The sequence below is a fragment of the Clinocottus analis genome, unplaced genomic scaffold (genome assembly GCF_023055335.1).
Source record: "Clinocottus analis isolate CAN_PGR_092001 unplaced genomic scaffold, fCliAna1.0.p SCAF_2, whole genome shotgun sequence".
In the NCBI taxonomy this organism is placed as follows: Eukaryota; Metazoa; Chordata; class Actinopteri; order Perciformes; family Cottidae; genus Clinocottus; species Clinocottus analis.
The window spans coordinates 17,886,164-17,905,136 of NW_027175931.1; the positions used below are offsets into that span (position 1 = coordinate 17,886,164).

General features: G+C 47.3%; 2 protein-coding genes across 2 annotated transcripts; both read left to right on the top strand.

Annotated features, from left to right (window-relative positions):
* Window positions 1–7,349: 7,349 nt before the first annotated feature.
* LOC137790181 (extracellular calcium-sensing receptor-like) lies at window positions 7,350–10,913 on the top strand. The gene is made up of 7 exons (XM_068584163.1): window positions 7,350–7,625; window positions 7,716–8,005; window positions 8,231–8,526; window positions 8,981–9,183; window positions 9,300–9,521; window positions 9,798–9,921; window positions 10,009–10,913. The coding sequence occupies exons 1-7, from the start codon at window positions 7,365–7,367 to the stop codon at window positions 10,911–10,913; spliced, it is 2,301 nt and encodes a 766-aa protein (XP_068440264.1). The 5' UTR covers window positions 7,350–7,364.
* Window positions 10,914–12,180: 1,267 nt separating this feature from the next.
* Window positions 12,181–18,729, top strand: LOC137790394 (extracellular calcium-sensing receptor-like). The gene is made up of 8 exons (XM_068584592.1): window positions 12,181–12,209; window positions 12,570–12,864; window positions 12,959–13,248; window positions 13,482–13,777; window positions 16,808–17,013; window positions 17,117–17,338; window positions 17,616–17,739; window positions 17,825–18,729. Exons 1-8 carry the CDS (start codon window positions 12,181–12,183, stop codon window positions 18,727–18,729), a joined length of 2,367 nt encoding a protein of 788 aa, XP_068440693.1.
* Window positions 18,730–18,973: the final 244 nt, after the last annotated feature.

Below are 18,973 nucleotides of genomic sequence, written 5' to 3' on the forward strand. Positions count from 1 at the left end.
TTATGTTATGTTGTTATGGCAGAGCACTTTAAGTCAGTATCATAGCCGTACTGGCTCCATCATTCATCCAAGCATAGCATGCAGCCCTATAGCCGTGCTGACGACATCATTCATCCAAGCAGGGCATGCAAACCTATGGCCGTGCTGGCTGCATCCTATTGTAGCGACCCTGTACTGGTATCTGTTGGGGAGGATGGACGGGCAGGGGCCTCTCACACTCTCCGGCCAATCACAGGGAAGCAGCGTCCGTTTGGTGGGGTTGTGGCCTGTGATTGGTGGAGCAGGGGGGAGATGGATGGTTTTCGAAGGAAGTATGTGTGTTGTGGTTGTTGCTGTATGTGTAGTGTGGGGGTTTACATGAGTGTTTTTAGCCCCGTCACCGACAAGTGAATCTTTGAAATAAACCGTCAAGTTAAAGAGACCAACATCCGCAAGCCTTTCTGCAGCGAACATTACACTGGTGTCAGAAGTGATTTACCGGACGCAAGTAAGCCGTTGTGGAGCTAATCAAGCGGAGCTTGCAGTTAACCGAGAGCTAACAGGGCGAGCTAACCGAGCTGCAGAGGTGGAACCTGAAGATCTGTCTCCCTCCACTGTTTCCGCAGAATCAGACGTTAGCCCATCCGCGGCTGACCCCACCGTGCAGGAAGAGGACCAAGAATTGCTTCCAGCGATGAAAGCAATATGGGACAAAACCGGGACGGGTTGCACCGCCACCAGCAGGAGCAGCTGGGGCATCTTTGCCAGGAACGAAGAAGAGGTAGGACAAACTCACCTCTCACTGGCGAGGCAACATGCTTGCGATAAAGCGGTTGCAGGCATACTCCAAGCCGGCATTATAGAGCCTTCAGACAGTCCATGGGCGGCAGCCATGGTCATGGTGCCAAATAAGATGCGGGGCTGGAGATTGCGCAGACTACAGGGGGGTGAACGGGGTAACACGGAAAGATTCGTACCTGCTGCCCCGTATCGGCGAGTCCCTGGACCTGGTCTCAGGGTCCTCATGGTTCCCCTGACTGGACCTCCACAGCGGTTACTATCAAGTGCCGCTCACCCCGGAGTCCCGACCAAAGACAGCGATCTGCCGCCGACGGGCAGTTTAAGGTCCTGAGCTTTGGACTGTGCAATGCCCCTGCCACATTTGTCCGGTTAATGGGCAAGGTGCTGGAAGGGGTTCCCTGTGAGCAATGCCTGGTCTACCTGGACGACATCCTGGCACATGGTGACTCATGCGAGTGTGCACTGGCATCACTGCGGTTGGTGCCGGGCAGGATCAAGTCAGCGGGCCTCAAACTCCACCCGGAGAAGTGCAACTTTCTTCAGAGGGAGGTGTGCTTCCTGGGGCACAGGGTAGGAGCGGAAGGTGTCGGAACCTTGCTGGAGAAAGTGCAGGTAGTCGCCGACTGGCCTACTCCCACCAATCTGAAACAGCTGAAAAGCTTCCTGGGCATCTCCTCGTACGACCGGAGTTTCGTACGAGGATTCGGGGGGACAGCTGCGTCGCTGTTTTAGTTGCTCCAGAAGGACAGGGAGTTCTCTTGTACAGAAGAGTGCCAGGCAGCATTCGACAGACTGCTAGGCTCCCTGATTGATGCTCCGGTGCTGGCTGCCGCCGACCCCAACTTGCTGTTTACCTTGGAAACAGACGCCAGCGGGGGAGGCATCGGGGGAGTACTCTCGCAGTAAAGACTAGAAGAAGAATGGGTGGTGGCGTACTTCAGTCGGTCATTCAGCAAGGCTGAGCGCCGCTACTGCGTCACCTGAAGGGAGCTCCTGGCGGTAGTGCTGTCAGTTCGTCACTTTAAATACTACCTTTGCGGGCGGGCGTTCACCGTGAGGATGGACCATGCGGCTCTGCAGTGGCTCTCAAGGTCATTCAAGGAGCCGGAGGGGCAGGTGGTTGGAGGAGCTCCAGTTGTATGAGTTTGTCGTGGAGCATCGGGATGGGGCATGGCACACGAACCCCGACGCGCTCTCACATTGCCCTTGTGCCATAGACCAGTGCAGATAATATCAACAAAGGGAGTCCAGAGAGCAGGAACTGAGAAAGGAGGAGGGGAACTGAGAAAGGAGGAGGGGGACTGTGCGGCGGTAAGACGTCTGGAGGAGGTCACGGAGCGGCATGTGGTGGACCTAGCCAAGTGGAAACGCTAACAGAGTCAGGACACAGACTTACAGGCGGCCATACAGTGGGTGGGGGTCAGGTCGGCGGTCGCTGTAGGAGGAGGTAGCCGGGTTCTCCAAATCCCTTCAAGGACTCCGGTCACAGTTCAAATCGCTACGCCTGAGTCTGGCCATACTCCATTGGGCATGTAAGGAGCCAGCAACAGAGGAGGCAAAGTGGCAGATGGTGGTCCCCAAGGGGCTGCGTGTCGCGGTGCTAGTGTCCAGGCACTTTGGGGTGTCCAAAACACTATGTCGCCTACGTCAGGGCTTCTAATGGGGACAGTGCAAGAATGATGTGGAGGATTTCTGCCATCACTGAAATCTTTGCATGGCACGAAAGGGACCCCCTGGGCGCTCACATGCGGCGTTACAGCAGTGCCTCGTGGGGGCACCAATGAAGCAAGTGGCCGTGGATGTGGCGGGGCTGCTGCCTCGCTCAGACGGAGGGAACCGCTATGTTCTCACAGCCATCGACTACTTCACCTAGTGGCTAGAGACGTACGCTATCCCTGATCAAGAGGCAGAGACGGTTGTTGAGACTCTGGTGAAAGCCATGTTCAGTCAGTTTGAAGTACCAGAGACCATTCACAGCAATCAGGGGTGGAACTTTAAGTCACGGGTGTGTGAGCCCCTAGGCATGCACAAGACGTGCACCTCCCCCCTGCGGCTGCATAGTGATGGGTTGGTGGAGAGATTCCACCGCACCATGGGTCAGCAGCTGGCCATCCTTACTGCCCAGCACCAGCACGACTGGGACAAGCATCTGCCTTTGGTGCTCATGGCGTGTCGCTCGGCTGTTCAGGAGTCGTCTTCTTGTACACGTCTCTCCTCATGCTGGGGAGAGAACTTCGCACCCCCGCAGAAATGGCTTTTGGCCGGCCCCCTGAAACCGTTCCCCTGAGCCCGAGTTTGCCAGGAGACTGCAAGCTTGCCTCGAATCTGCCCATGAGTTCTCGAGGAAGCAGCAAAAACGTAATTAAGACGTGAGGGAAAGAGGACAGCACTTTTGGGCTGGGGAGCTTGTGTGGGTTTATAACCCGCAGCGAAAGACGGGTTAGTGCCCAAAGCTGGTCGGCCCCTGCACAGTCTTGGAAAGGGTGGGTGAGGTCGTCTACAGGTTGCAGCTACCTTCCAAGGGGCGAAGAGTGGATAGGGGACGGTTAGTAGCCAAAGAGAGACCTTAGGTTCCAGAGAGAGCAAGAATGCACCCTGGTCTCACTGGAAGTGATGGTAGTCCAACCTGATATTCCTGTTTGAAAAAAAATAAATAATAAGTATAAAGAAGAAATAGAGTCCTATAGAGTCCTGCCGACTCTATAGTTCTCCTGGGAGACTTCAACGGTCACGTGGGTAATGACAGTGAAACTTGGCGGGGGGTGATTGGGAGGAACGGCTTGCCCGATCTGAACCCGAACGGTGTTCTGCTGTTGGACTTCTGTGCTAGCCACGGTTTGGCCATCACAAACACCATGTTTGAGCATAAGGTGGTTCATAAGTGTACTTGGTACCAGAACACCTTAGGCCAAAGATCAATGATCGACTTTGTAATCGTATCATCTGACCTGCGGCCGTATGTCTTGGACACTCGGGTAAAGAGAGGAGCAGAGCTGTCAACTGATCACCACCTGGTGGTGAGTTGGATCAGATGGCGAGGGAGGCGGCTGGAAAGACCTGGCAAGCCCAAACGTGTTGTGAGGGTGAACTGGGAACGTCTAGCTGAGGATCCTGTCCGGAAGGTCTTCAACTCCCACCTCCGGAAGAACTTTTCACGCATCCTGAGGGAGGTTGGGGACATGGAATCCGAGTGGACCTTGTTCAAAGCCTCTATTGTGGAAGCTACTGTCAAGAGTTGTGGTCGGAAGGTCGTCGGTGCCTGTCGCGGCGGTAACCCGAGAACCCGGTGGTGGACACCGGGGGTGAGGGAAGCCGTCAAGTTGAAGAAGGAGGCCTTTCGGGCCTGGTTGGCCCAGGGGTCTCCTGAAGCAGCTGATGGGTACCGGCAGGCCAAGAGGGCTGCAGCTGCGGCGGTAGCGGATGCTAAAACTCGGTCATGGGAAGAGTTCGGGGAGGCCATGGAGAAGGACTTTCGGTTGGCCTCAAAGAGGTTCTGGCAAACCATCCGGCGGATCAGAAAGGGAAAGCAGGGCCTACCCCAGGCTGTTCTCAGCGGGGGAGGGGAACTGCTGACTCGGACTGGGGACATCGTCGGACGGTGGAAAGAGCACTTTGAGGAACTCCTAAACCCGGCCAACATGTCCCCTGGGGAGGGGGCAGTGCCTGAAGACCTTGGGGTGGGTGCACCCATATCCCTGGCAGAGGTCACTAAGGTAGTTAAAGAGCTTCTTGGTGGCAAGGCGCCGGGGGTGGATGAAATCCGCCCTGAGATGCTGAAAGCGCTGGACATTGCTGGGCTGTCTTGGCTGACACGCCTTTTCAGTGTCGCATGGGGGTCGGGAACAGTGCCCATGGACTGGCAGACCGGGGTGGTGGTTCCCATTTTCAAGAAGGGGGACCGGAGAGTGTGCTCGAACTATCGTGGTATCACACTACTCAGCCTCCCGGGAAAAGCTTATGCCAGGGTGCTGGAAAGGAGACTCCGACCGCTTGTCGAACCTCGGATTCAAGAGGAGCAGTGCGGATTCCGTCCCGGTCGTGGAACAGTGGACCAGCTCTTTACCCTTGCGGGACTACTGGAGGGGTCTTGGGAGTTTGCCCAACCAGTCTACATGTGCTTTGTGGACTTGGAGAAGGCTTTCGACCGGGTCCCTCGGGGGGTTCTGTGGGGGGTGCTGCAGGAGTACGGGGTGCCGGATCCGTTGGCACGGGCTATTTGGTCTCTATACGCCTGCAGTAGGAGTTGTGTCCGTATCCTCGGTATTAAGTCAGACACGTTCCCGGTGGGTGTTGGCCTCCGCCAGGGCTGCCCTTTATCACCGGTCCTGTTTGTGACCTTCATGGACAGGATTTCTAGGCGCAGCCGGGGGGCGGAGGAAATCCGGTTCGGGGGCCTCGGGATCGCCTCTCTGCTGTTTGCAGATGATGTGGTCCTGTTTGCTTCCTCGGAACGTGACCTCCAGCATTCGCTGGGGCGTTTTGCAGCCGAGTGTGAAGCGGCAGGGATGAGGGTTAGCGCCTCCAAATCCGAGGCCATGGTTCTCTGCCGGAAACCGGTGGATTGCTCCCTTCAGGTGGGGACAACATGCCTGCCCCAAGCGAAGGAGTTCAAGTACCTCGGGGTCTTGTTCACGAGTGAGGGTAAGGTGGAGCGAGAGATCGACAGGCGGATCGGTGCGGCTGCAGCAGTAAAACAGGCGCTGTACCGGTCCGTCTTGGTGAAGAGGGAGCTAAGTCGGAAGGCGAAGCTCTCTATTTACTGGTCGGTCTACGTTCCAACCCTCACCTATGGTCACGAACTCTGGGTCGTGACCGAAAGAACGAGGTCGCGGATACAAGCGGCCGAAATGAGCTTCCTCCGTAGGGTGGCCGGGCTCAGCCTTAGAGATAGGGTAAGGAGCTCGGACATCAGGGGGGAGCTTGGAGTCGAGCCGCTGCTCCTTCGTATCGAAAGGAGTCAGCTGAGGTGGTTCGGGCACCTAATTCGGATGCCTCCTGGACGCCTCCCATTAGAGGTTTTCCAGGCACGTCCAACTGGGAAGAGGCCCCGGGGAAGACCCAGGACACGCTGGAGGGATTATATCTCCCGGCTGGCCTGGGAACGTCTCGGGGTCCCCCAGAACGAGCTGGAAAATGTTGCGGGTGAGAGGGAAGCCTGGGTCGGTCTGCTGGGTGTGCTGCCACCGCGACCCGACCCCGGATAAGCGGCGGAAAATGGATGGATGGATGGAAGAAGAAATAAGAAAGAAGGGTACACATTTTTTGTTCCATGTGGGTCTAGCAGTGAAATATGTGAATAAAATGGTAGATACATGTCATTAAATGTCTAAAACTGTCTGTCATTTCTTTCACCAAAATTATAAAAATGGGACTAATAAATGACTTCATACTGCAGAGCAAGCTTCATTTTTAAAAAACAAAATATGTATGATACATTAAAAAAAATATTTACACAATATGTATGTTCAGAAATAAAAAACAGACCCGGGCTGGTGGGGATGGGTGTTATGAATCCTCTCTGTAAAATAAATGAGGAATACAAGAGTTAATCAAACATTACAGTGTAAGATCATCCTCTCTCTGACGTAAAGTAAGATGACGTACAATAGGAGAGAAGCTATGAGGGAGGGAGATATGTGCACTTGATGCATATTATAATGTACACAAAGCTCACAAAAAAGATTTGTACAAGAGTTAATCAATACCAGAGGGTAAGAACATCCTCTCTGACGTACAGTAAGATGACGTACAGTAGGAGGAAAGATTCAGTCAGAAAATCTATATATAGACTAGTAAAAACACAGAATGCACAATAGAGGACAGTTGAGGATGGAGATCTCAGCTCTGTTTATTGGCCTGATCCTGTCTCTGGGTTTGTGTGAGCTGAACTCAGCTCTTGCCTTGAATGGTTCTGTGGATGGTGTGAAACAAAGGGATGAGCTCACAGAGGATAGGACTGGTGTTGGGGTGAGCACTGAGGCCTCATCTGTGAAATGTAAGCTCCAGGGTACCACTCGTCTACCTGCTTTCTCAATGGATGGTGACTACGTTATTGGTGGTAGTTTCTCAATGCACCCCTATGCATATACAATGAAGCATAACTACACCATCATGCCTGATTCACTAAGATGCTCAGGGAGGTTAGTAAGAGGAAAATGTCGGTGTTAAGAGGATGTTACTCTGTGATGGAAATGTGTATTTTGTTTTAAATTTCTTTATTGCAACATTCTGTGGACATAACAAATTTACATATTCGAAAAAATGTAAGTAAATTATATTATTACAATCATAATATAACATTTAAGTATATGTTTTTGAATTAGTAAACATTATAAAAACCAAAAATGTTGTTTGGAACAGTTAATATTGTTAAATCCATGCATGAACATTATTATTGGGTTAGTATCTAATTAATTAGTTAATCACATCGATTTTTGTTATTCAGTTTTCACGTTTTGTATATTTCTGTTAAAATTGTGAATTATCCTCATATGTAGACCATATTAATACAGTTATTGAACCCTGAGTTTGCGTTTTTATCCATGTAAAGCTTTATAGCCCGTGACCTGCGCTTCTCACGTGCAATGATCTTCGCCATCGAGGAGATTAACAACAGCACGGAGCTGCTGCCAGGCATCAAACTCGGTTATAAGATCTACGACTTGTGTGCCTCTGTGCCTGTAGCGGTGCATGTGGCATTCCAGCTGTCAAGCGGCCTGGACCCAATGTTTTACACCGGTGACACTTGTTCACAATCTGGTAAGGTGATGGCTGTTGTTGGTGGATCTGAATCCACGTCATCCATCAGCATGTCTCACATCATCGGACCCTTTAACATTCCTCAAGTAAATATTTAGAATTTCTGAAAACAATGTGTTTAACAGACCAGGGATATTTTGTGTCTATCCTAAAATTTCACTGCTGTGTTCATTTAGGTTAGTCACTTTGCCACTTGTGCATGCCTGTCCAATAAACAGCAGTACCCGAGTTTCTTCAGAACAATCCCAAGTGACCAGTTCCAGGCTGACGCGCTGGCAAAGCTGGTCAAACACTTTGGTTGGACTTGGATAGGTGCTATCCGATCAGATTCGGATTATGGAAACAATGGCATGGCGTCTTTCCTGGACGCAGCACACAAAGAGGGAATCTGTGTGGAATATTCAGAATCTTTCTATCGGACCCACCCACGAAGCAGGATCCAGAGAATAGCAGACATTATCCGGAGGTTTTTACATTCACTTATAATGTGCTTTTGTTCTCTGTGTGTTAACACTGATCGTATGTACACAAATCAACGACAATGTCCTGTGAAGTATGAGATAGAAGAGTATTTGCTCACCGAGTGTCAAATTAAGTGTGACCAAAAACTATCTCCATACATATTCACAAATATGTTGTCATATATTTTGTTCATAATGGTCTCATACAATGCACTATTAATTCTCTCCAGGTCAACAGCAATGGTTATTGTTGCTTTTACATCCACTGGAGACCTGACGATTCTGCTGGAAGAGCTGTCGCTCAAGCCCTCTCCTCCTCGCCAGTGGATCGGCAGTGAGTCCTGGGTAACTGACCCAGACATGCTGAGGTTCAGTTCATGTGCTGGAGCAGTTGGATTTGGCATTGAGAGATCTGTCATCCCAGGTCTGAGAGACTTCCTGCTGGATCTCTCTCCCTCTAAAGTGGCTGCCTCTCCAGTGTTTACTCAGTTCTGGGAGGATGCATTCAACTGCAGGCTGGGAAAAAGTGAGAACGTTTGGCTGATCTTTAACATTTCAGTAACAGAGCACACACATACTTATTTTAACATGAGAGTTATGAAGTCAGACCCAGACTGGTCTTAAAAGTGATCAATAAAAATCAATTTTAAAACCAACTGGGAGCCAGTGGAGAAAGGTCAGAACTGGGTAAATATTCTGTTGTCTGTTAAAACCAGTAAGATGCCTAGCTGCTGCATTTAAGACTAGTTAGAGGCAGAAAATGGATTCATGGGTAATGTCTGAGAGGAGTGACTTGAGAGTTAAGGAGTCAGTGAAAATAAGCATGTTTTATGAATGAATTAGATGACTATAGATACAATAGGTTCTATGAACGGTTTTACAGGTTAAATAAAACTCAAAAAGAACATTATAACTTGAAATAGTTATATCATTGTCAGTGCTAAAAAACACCTGCCTGTGTTTTTGTGTGTTTTTAACAGCAGCCACAGACAAGAATGTGTGTGATGGAAGTGAAGACATAGAGACGATCCAGAGCCCGTACACTGACACATCTCAGCTCAGAATCACTAACATGGTGTACAAGGCTGTTTATGCAATAGCACATGCCATTCATAATGCAGTGTGTCAGGAATCGTATGCTATCACCCAGTGTGATAAACTCACCAGCATAGAGTCCAAACAGGTCAGTCAAAACAAATATGTCAAAACCCAAATGACTTTTGGTTATACTGTACCTTTTCCTATTATACATCATTTAATTTATCCCCCTCTCCGTCTTCCACTAATTTATCCTCACAGGTTCTCACTCAGCTGAAGAAAGTTAAGTTTTCCCAAAATGGTTATGATGTGTCATTTGATGCCAACGGGGATCCTGTGGCCACATACGAGCTGGTTAACTGGCAAAAAACGGAGAGTGGCAGCATTGAGTTGGTGGCAGTAGGGCACTACGATGCATCACTGCCGGTGGGCCAGGAACTCCGTATAGACAGGAACCTCACCTGGGTGGAGGGTAGCACAGAAGTAAGGAGCAAAATGCAATTACTCTTTGGGAAATACTTGCTTGCTTTGTCCAATCCAGACTGCTGAGACCTAATTTTGCAAAACATTAGAAATAATTTAAGACACAACTGGGAAGTTTTTCCTCCAGCAGTTGCATTGACAAAAACACACATACTTATTTTAACATGAGAGTTATGTTTTTAGACAGACTTGAAAGGAACTTGAACATATTCTTAAATCCTTAGAGCTTTGAAACACATCTGAATATGTTTGACTTTGTTTGTATCTATGTGCCAGGTGCCTGTGTCAATGTGCTCTGTCAGCTGTCCTGCAGGAACTCGTAAGGTGTTGCAGAAAGGAAAACCCATCTGCTGTTATGATTGTATACCGTGTCCTGAAGGAGAGATTAGCAACGCAACAGGTATTGTTTCTTTGAATGCATATCTACTGCATCACATCAAATATTGGGCTTGACTTTTAAAAACCCTCTTTTGTTGCGTTCTTTCAGATTCCCCGGATTGTTTCTCTTGCCCCAAAGAATTTTGGCCGAATGCAAAGAGAGACACTTGTCTCCCCAAGCCTGTAGAGTTTCTTTCCTTCAACGAGGCCCTAGGAATCATCCTGGCTGCATTCTCAGTTGGTGGTGCCTGTCTTGCCATCATAACAGCGGCTGTGTTTCACCGTCACAGGACATCCCCGATTGTCAGAGCCAACAACTCTGAGCTGAGCTTCCTGCTGCTCTTCTCTCTGACTCTCTGTTTCTTATGCTCATTGACTTTCATTGGAGAACCCTCTGAGTGGTCCTGCATGCTGCGCCACACAGCGTTTGGGATCACCTTCGTCCTCTGTATCTCTTGTGTTCTTGGAAAAACAATAGTTGTGTTAATGGCATTCAAAGCCACACTCCCAGGTCGTAATGTTATGAAATGGTTTGGTCCTCCACAGCAAAGGATGACTGTAGTGTCTTTCACCTTCATTCAAGTTATAATATGTACTCTTTGGTTGGTTCTTAGTCCTCCTTTTCCAATGAAAAACCTCACCACATACAAGGAGAGAATCATCCTGGAGTGTGCATTAGGCTCATCTATTGGGTTCTGGGCTGTGCTCGGGTACATCGGCCTGCTGGCTGTCTTTTGCTTTGTGTTAGCGGTCCTAGCCCGTACACTACCTGATAATTTTAATGAAGCCAAGCTCATCACCTTCAGCATGCTGATATTCTGTGCAGTCTGGATCACCTTCATCCCAGCATATGTCAGTTCTCCTGGGAAATTTACTGTGGCTGTGGAGATATTTGCCATTCTTGCCTCCAGTTTTGGACTCATATTGTGTATATTTGCTCCAAAGTGTTTCATCATATTGTTTAAGCCAGAGAAAAACACCAAGAAAAATGTAATGAACAAAAGTCAATCTTAAAACGTAAAGCATGGAGAAAACTAAGAAGGCAAATACCTGAACCATCGACAAAGGAAAAACAAACTGTTTCACATGTGTGCTCTTAGTTAAAAATAAACCAATGTTTGGTTGGTAGTTTGACATTTATGCTCACTGGCAAAATGTAAATAGCAGCATTTTGCTTATTAAATATCTGCTTTAATTCATTATATTCACAATCTAAGCACGCCAGCCATGCTCTGTCTCCAACACGTAACGTAATTAAAGAACTGTTCAACACACCTGATTCTCATCACCTGTAGCTCTGTGTGCATTTCATGAGTTAGTGCTCCAATCTGTGTTCAATGTCAAAACTGCATGTATGTACTCTGTGTTTTCAGTCAGGATATAATAAAGACAAAAAACTATGTTATGGCTCCAACAGCAACATTTAGTATATAGTTCATGATGTGCACATTCAGTCATCATCTTGTTTCACAAAATATTTACATTTTAAGTTTTTTTATATTAAATATATTAATTTTAATCTAATTTTGAGTAAGTACCTTAAAAAATGTTTCGTCCCTTTTAAAAAAATATTCTTTCATCACGGCCTGAAAATATAAAAGTAAAACTAACAGCATAATGTTTTTTTTGTATTAACTCAGTGCTTCTTTATTCATATTTCTGTGTTGACAATATTTAATATGCAATAAAACCAAACAAACAATTCATTAGTGTTGGACATTTGTTAGACATTTAAAAGGTATATGACTTAATTTAGAAGATATTAAGGTTTACAATGGTAACTTGAAAAGAAGAGAAAAGACACATGGGCACTTGATGCATATTATAATGTACACAAAGCTCACAAAAAAGACTTGTACAATAGTTAATCAACACCAGAGGGTAAGAGCATCCTCTCTCTGACGTACAGGAAGCTGACGTACAGTAGGAGGGAAGATTCAGTCAGAAAATCTATATAAACCAGTAAAAACACAGAATGCCCACAAGAGGAGAGTTGAGGATGGAGATCTCAGCTCTCTTCATTGGCCTGATCCTGTCTCTGGGTTTGTGTGAGCTGAACTCAGCTCTTGCCTTGAATGGTTCTGTGGATGGTGTGAAACAAAGGAATGAGCTCACAGAGGATAGGACTGGTGTTGGGGTGAGAACTGAAGCCTCATCTGTGAAATGTAAGCTCCAGGGTACCACTCGTCTACCTGATTTCTCAATGGATGGTGACTACGTTATTGGTGGTAGTTTCTCCATTCATTACTCCATGCACGCGATGAAGCATAACTACACCACCATGCCTGATCCACTAAGATGCTCAGGGAGGTTAGTAAGAGGAAGATGTTGGGGCTAAGAGGATGTTTATATAGTTTGAATGCATTATTGTTTGGTTATGAAAAAATATAATGATTTAATATGCAAGTATTATGTTAACAATGTATGAGAGAATTTTAGCTATTTTCATGTCAGCTGAAAAAAATATGAAAACTAACATTCAGGATTAAAATATCCAACTATTGTTAATCCATGAATTAAGATTATTGTGCATTTTGTACTGATATCTGTCTTGAATTTTGGTTTGAAATTGTTACATATTATGTATTTCTGTTGAAAATGACTGGAATGTCCTGTCCCCATCACAATGTTGACTATATTTTAAACAGTGACACAAGTGTCTTTGTGCAGCATTGATACCCGTGAATTGCGCTATTCACGTGCAATGATCTTCGCCATCGAGGAGATTAACAACAGCACAGAGCTGCTGCCGGGCATCAAACTTGGTTATCAGATCTACGACTCGTGTTCCTCTGTGCCTGTATCAGTGCATGTGGCATTCCAGCTGTCAAGCGGCCTGGACCCAATGTTTTACACCGGTGACAATTGTTCACAATCTGGTAAGATGATGGCTGTTATTGGTGAGACTGAGTCCACGCCATCCATCAGCATGTCTCGCATCATTGGACCTTTTAACATTCCTCAAGTAAATATTTTGAGTTTCTGCAAACTATGTGTTTAACAGACCAGTGCTATTTTGTGTTGTCCTGTTCAATAATTACACTGTTGTGTTCATTTAGGTTAGTTACTTTGCCACTTGTGCATGCCTGTCCGATAAGCAGCAGTACCCGAGTTTCTTCAGAACAATCCCAAGTGACCAGTTCCAGGCTGACGCGCTGGCAAAGCTGGTAAAACACTTTGGTTGGACTTGGATAGGTGCTATCCGCTCAGATACGGATTATGGAAACAATGGCATGGCGTCTTTCCTGGACGCAGCACACAAAGAGGGAATCTGTGTGGAATATTCAGAATCTTTCAATAAGTACCAGCCACGAAGCAGGATCCAGAGAGTAGCCGACATTATCAACAGGTTTTTATATTCTCTAATTATGTGCTTTTGTTCCTTGTGTTCACACTGATCGTATGTAAACAAGTCCATAACAATGTTTCGTAAAGTATAAGATACAAGAGTATTTTCTCACGTTAGAGGCAAATTGAGTGAGACCAAAAACTGTTGAAATTATCTCCATATATAAATACACAATTTATTTTGTAATATATGTCATTATTTGACTTATACAATGCACTTTGATTTCTCTCAAGGTCAACAGCCATGGTTATTGTTGCTTTTACATCCCCTGGAGACATGAGGATTCTGCTGGAAGAGCTGTCGCTCAAGCCCTCTCCTCCTCGCCAGTGGATAGGCAGTGAGTCCTGGGTAACTGACACAGACATGCTGAGGTTCAGTCTATGTGCTGGAGCAGTTGGATTTGGCATTGAGCGATCTGTCATCCCAGGTCTGAGAGACTTCCTGCTGGATCTCTCTCCCTCTAAAGTGGCTGCCTCTCCAGTGTTTACTGAGTTCTGGGAGGATGCATTCAACTGCAGCCTGGGAAAAAGTGAGAAAGTTTGACTGATCTTTAACATAACACTTAGATGGGTTATTCTCTCTGACTGGAGAAACAGCTGCATCAACATGCCAATCTCCGAGCTATTTAAAGGGAAATCTTTTGGTATTGAACAAAGACATGAAGTGGAAATAAGATCTCTGTGAATAATCTAACTTGAAATAAAGATTTTTCAGGTCAAGTTGAGGCACTCTGCTATCTTGGAGAAGATGTCAACACTAAAGGGCTAAACACAAGCACACACTATATAGACAGTATTTAGGCCCCTTGGGTGAAATACATTACATGCAGGGCGACTGTGGCTCAGTGGTGAGCAGGGATCGTCTTTCAATCAGAGGATTGGCGGTGTGATCCCAGCGCCACTAGCCCATGTCGATGTGTCTTTGAACAAGACACTTAACCCTAAAATTGCTCCCATAGCTGCGCCTACGGTGTATGAATGTGTATGAATGGTTGATGATACCGATGTGGCACCTTGCATGGTGGTTCCTCCCATTAGTGTGTGAATGGGTGTGAATGGGTGAATGATGTAATGTAATGTTAAAGCGCTCTGAGTGGTCGGAAGACTAGAAAAGCATTATATAAGTACATATATTATAGTAATATAGCTATACTAGTAGATTCAGATGCATCTTTATAGCACAAGTACTGTGGCAATGAAATGTAGTTTGCATCTGTCCAGAGAGCAAAAGTAGCGATTAAGGTGCAGTGTGGTGTAATGATGTCACCGTGGTGCAGAGTTAAGGGTGTTGACAGCTGAGTGAAATAATTTGTTCCTGAGCCTGCTGGTACTGGAACGGAGGTTTCTGTAGCGCCTCCCAGAGGCGAGGAGGGCAAACAGTCCGTGGTTGTGGTGAGTGGGGTCCCTGACGATGCGGTGTGCTCTCTGCAGTTAACGCTTGAGATGGATGGAGTTAATGGCAGGGAGTTGAGTACCGGTGATACGTTGGGCGGTTGGGCTTGTGTCGATGACGTATGTGGTGACGTTCGAAGCCTCGCGAACGGCACCATGTGACTGATTCAGAAAACAGTTTGTTGGTTTGCCGTGGGATTCGAAATATAAGAGGCAGCGAAACTCAATAGATTTCCCCCCTTCCTCTCTGTAACCAGCTTCATCTGTGCCTGTGAAAGGTATTTTATAAAGCAAGTGAACTTGTCTCAAAAAGCCCAGCACTGTGGGAAAGTTATATTTTTATTAAAAAAATATATAACGTTGCACCTTGAGTAACATTACATTTAGCTGAAGCTTTCATAAAAAGCAACTTATATTTAAGCTACATACACCGTAACTCTGGATTAAGTGTCTCGCTCAAGGACACATTATGATGGACTTGCGGATCCCGGGCTCGAACCACCAACACTCCTACTGAAAGACGGGTGTCGAACCACTGAACCAAAGTCACAATACATCAGAGAGAGACGACGGTGACGACGACAAATACGCGCTCCCGGACGGCTCAAGTCCCGCCTGTCATTACATCTTACCCATGAGTGAACTAATTGGATGGAAAGCCTCAAAGCTTCAAGAAGCTTCATCTCGCCATCACTACCTTTTCAGTGTCGCATGGGGGTCGGGAACAGTGCCCATGGACTGGCAGACCGGGGTGGTGGTTCCCATCTTCAAGAAGGGGGACCGGAGAGTGTGCTCGAACTATCGTGGTATCACACTGCTCAGCCTCCCGGGAAAAGCTTATGCCAGGGTGCTGGAAAGGAGGCTCCGACCGCTTGTCGAACCTCGGATTCAGGAAGAGCAGTGCAGATTCCATCTCGGTCGTGGAACAGTGGGCCAGCTCTTTACCCTTGCAAGGCTACTGGAGGGGTCATGGGAGTTTGCCCAAGGAGTCTACATGTGCTTTGTGCACTTGGAGAAGGCTTTCGACCGGGTCCCTCGGGGATTTTTGTGGGGGGTGCTGCAGGAGTATGGGGTGCCGGACCCGTTGGCACGGGTTATCCGGTGTCTGTACGCCTGTAGTAGGAGTTGCGTTCGTATCCTCGGTAGTAAGTCAGACACGTTCCCGGTGGGTGTTGGCCTCCGCCAGGGCTGCCCTTTATCACTGGTCCTGTTTGTGACTTTCATGGACAGGATTTCTAGGCGCAGCCGGGGGCGGAGGAAATCCGGTTTGGGGGCCTCGGGATCGCCTCTCTGCTGTTTGCAGATGATGTGGTCCTGTTTGCCTCCTCGGACCGTGACCTCCAGCATTCGCTTGGGCATTTTGCAGCCGAGTATTAAGCGGCAGGAATGAGAGTTAGCGCCTCCAAATTTGGGGCCATGGTTCTCTGCCGGAAACCGGTGGATTGCTCCCTTCAGGTGGGGACAACATGCCTGCCCCAAGCGAAGGAGTTCAAGTATCTCGGGGTCTTGTTCACGAGTGAGGGTAAGGTGGAGCGGGAGATCGACAGGCGGATCAATGCGGCTGCAGCAGTAAAACAGGCGCTGTACCGGTCCGTCTTGGTGATAAGGGAGCTGAGTCGGAAGGCGAAGCTCTCCATTTACTGTTCGGTCTACGTTCCAACCCTCACCTATGATCACGAACTCTGGGTCGTGACCAAAAGAACGAGGTTGCAGATACAAGCGTCCGAAATGAGCTTCCTTCGTAGGGTGGCTGGGCTCAGCCTTAGAGATCGGGAAAGGAGCTCGGACATCAGGAGGGAGCTTGGAGTCGAACCGCTACTTGTCTGTATCGAAAGGAGTCAGCTGAGGTGGTTCGGGCATCTAATCCGTATGCCTCCTGGACGCCTCCGATTAGAGGTTGTCCAGGCACGTCCAACTGGGAAGAGGCCCCGGGGAAGACCCAGGGCACGCTGGAGGGATTATATCTCCCGGCTGGCCTGGGAACGCCTCGGGGTCCCCCAGAATGAGCTAGAAAATGTTGCGGGTGAGAGGGAAGCCTGGGTCGGTCTGCTGGGTGTGCTGCCACCGCGACCCGACACCAGATAAGGGGCGGAAAATGGTTGGATGGATGGATGGTCAAGGCTAAAACAACTACCAGTGTCTTCATGTGTCCTCTCTTTTGTTTTTAGCAGCAGGCACGGACAAGAATGTGTGTGATGGAAGTGAAGACATAGAGATGATCCAGAGCCCGTACACTGACACATCTCAGCTCAGAATCACTAACATGGTGTACAAAGCTGTTTATGCAATAGCACATGCCATTCATAATGCAATGTGTCAGGAATCATATGCTATCACCCACTGTGATAAACTCACCAGCATAGAGTCCAAACAGGTCAGTCAAAACAAATATGTCAAAACACCAATGAAAATATAAATGTTATTATACATTGTTTCTTTCCTTCCCCTCTCCCTCTTCCACTACTTCATCCTTGCAGGTTCTCACGCAGCTGAAGAAAGTTAAGTTTTCCCAAAATGGTTATGATGTGTCATTTGATGCCAACGGGGATCCTGTGGCCACATACGAGCTGGTTAACTGGCAAAAAACTGAGAGTGGCAGCATTGAGATGGTGGCAGTAGGGCACTACGATGCATCACTGCCGGTGGGCCAGGAACTCCACATCAACAGGGACCTCACCTGGGTGGAGGGTAGCACAGAAGTAAGGAGCAAAATGAAATTACTCTTTGGGAAATACCTGCTTGCTTTGTCCAATCCAGACTGCTAAGGCCTAGTTTTGCTAAACATTAGAAATAATTTTATGACACAACTGTGAAGTTTTTCCTCCAGCAGTTGCATTGACAAAAACACACATACTTATTTTAACATGAGAGTTATGTTTTTAGACTGACTTGAAAATAACTTAAACATATTCTTTAATCCTCAGAGTTTTGAAGCACATCTGAATATGTTTGACTTTGTTTGTATCTATGTGCCAGGTGCCTGTGTCAGTGTGCTCTGTCAGCTGTCCTGCAGGAACTCGTAAGGTGTTGCAGAAAGGAAAACCCATCTGCTGTTATGATTGTATACCATGTCCTGAAGGAGAGATTAGCAACGCAACAGGTATTGTTTCTTTGAATGCATATCTACTGCATAACATCAAATATTGAGTATGACTGCTAAACCCTCTTTTGTTGTATTTTTTCAGAGTCCCCTAATTGTTTCACTTGCCCCAAGGAATTTTGGCCTAATGCAAAGAGAAACACTTGTCTCCCCAAGCCTGTAGAGTTTCTTTCCTTCAATGAGGCCCTAGGAATCACCCTGGCTGCATTCTCAGTTGGTGGTGCCTGTCTTGCCATCATAACAGCGGCTGTGTTTCACCATCACAGAACATCCCCGATTGTCAGAGCCAACAACTCTGAGCTGAGCTTCCTGCTGCTCTTCTCTCTGACTCTCTGTTTCTTATGCCCATTGACTTTCATAGGAAAACCCTCTGAGTGGTCCTGCATGCTGCGCCACACAGCGTTTGGGATCACCTTCGTCCTCTGTATCTCTTGTGTTCTTGGAAAAACAATAGTTGTGTTAATGGCATTCAAAGCCACTCTCCCAGGTCGTAATGTTATGAAATGGTTTGGTCCTCCACAACAAAGGATGACTGTAGTGTCTTTCACCTTCATTCAAGTTATAATATGTACTCTTTGGTTGGTTCTTAGTCCTCCTTTTCCAAGGAAAAACCTCACCACATACAAGGAGAGAATCATCCTGGAGTGTGCATTAGGCTCATCTGTTGGGTTCTGGGTTGTGCTCGGGTACATCGGCCTGCTGGCTGTCTTTTGCTTTGTGTTAGCGGTCCTAGCCCGGAAACTACCTGATAATTTTAATGAAGCCAAGCTTATCACCTTCAGCATGCTGATATTCTGTGCAGTCTGGGTCACCTTCATCCCAGCATATGTCAGTTCTCCTGGGAAATTTACTGTGGCTGTGGAGATATTTGCAATTCTTGCCTCAAGTTTTGGACTCATATTGTGTATATTTGCTCCAAAGTGTTTCATCATATTGTTTAAGCCAGAGAAAAACACCAAGAAACATTTGATGAACAAAAGTCAATCTTAAAACATATAGTTTGAAGAAAACAAAGACGACAATTGAAGGGACTTCTAAAACAAACACAGAAACCACAGTGGGTAAAGAGGGAAACCATGGTCCTATTCCACGTACGTAGTTCAACAAATCCGATCAAAAGTCCTATTATCCAGCTTAACCTAACGAGATGATTGACTACAGGATATGTCGGTTCCACAAAGGTGGATCCGTCCACAAACGGTCTCGTTTATTCTAACCAGACGTCAGTTCACAG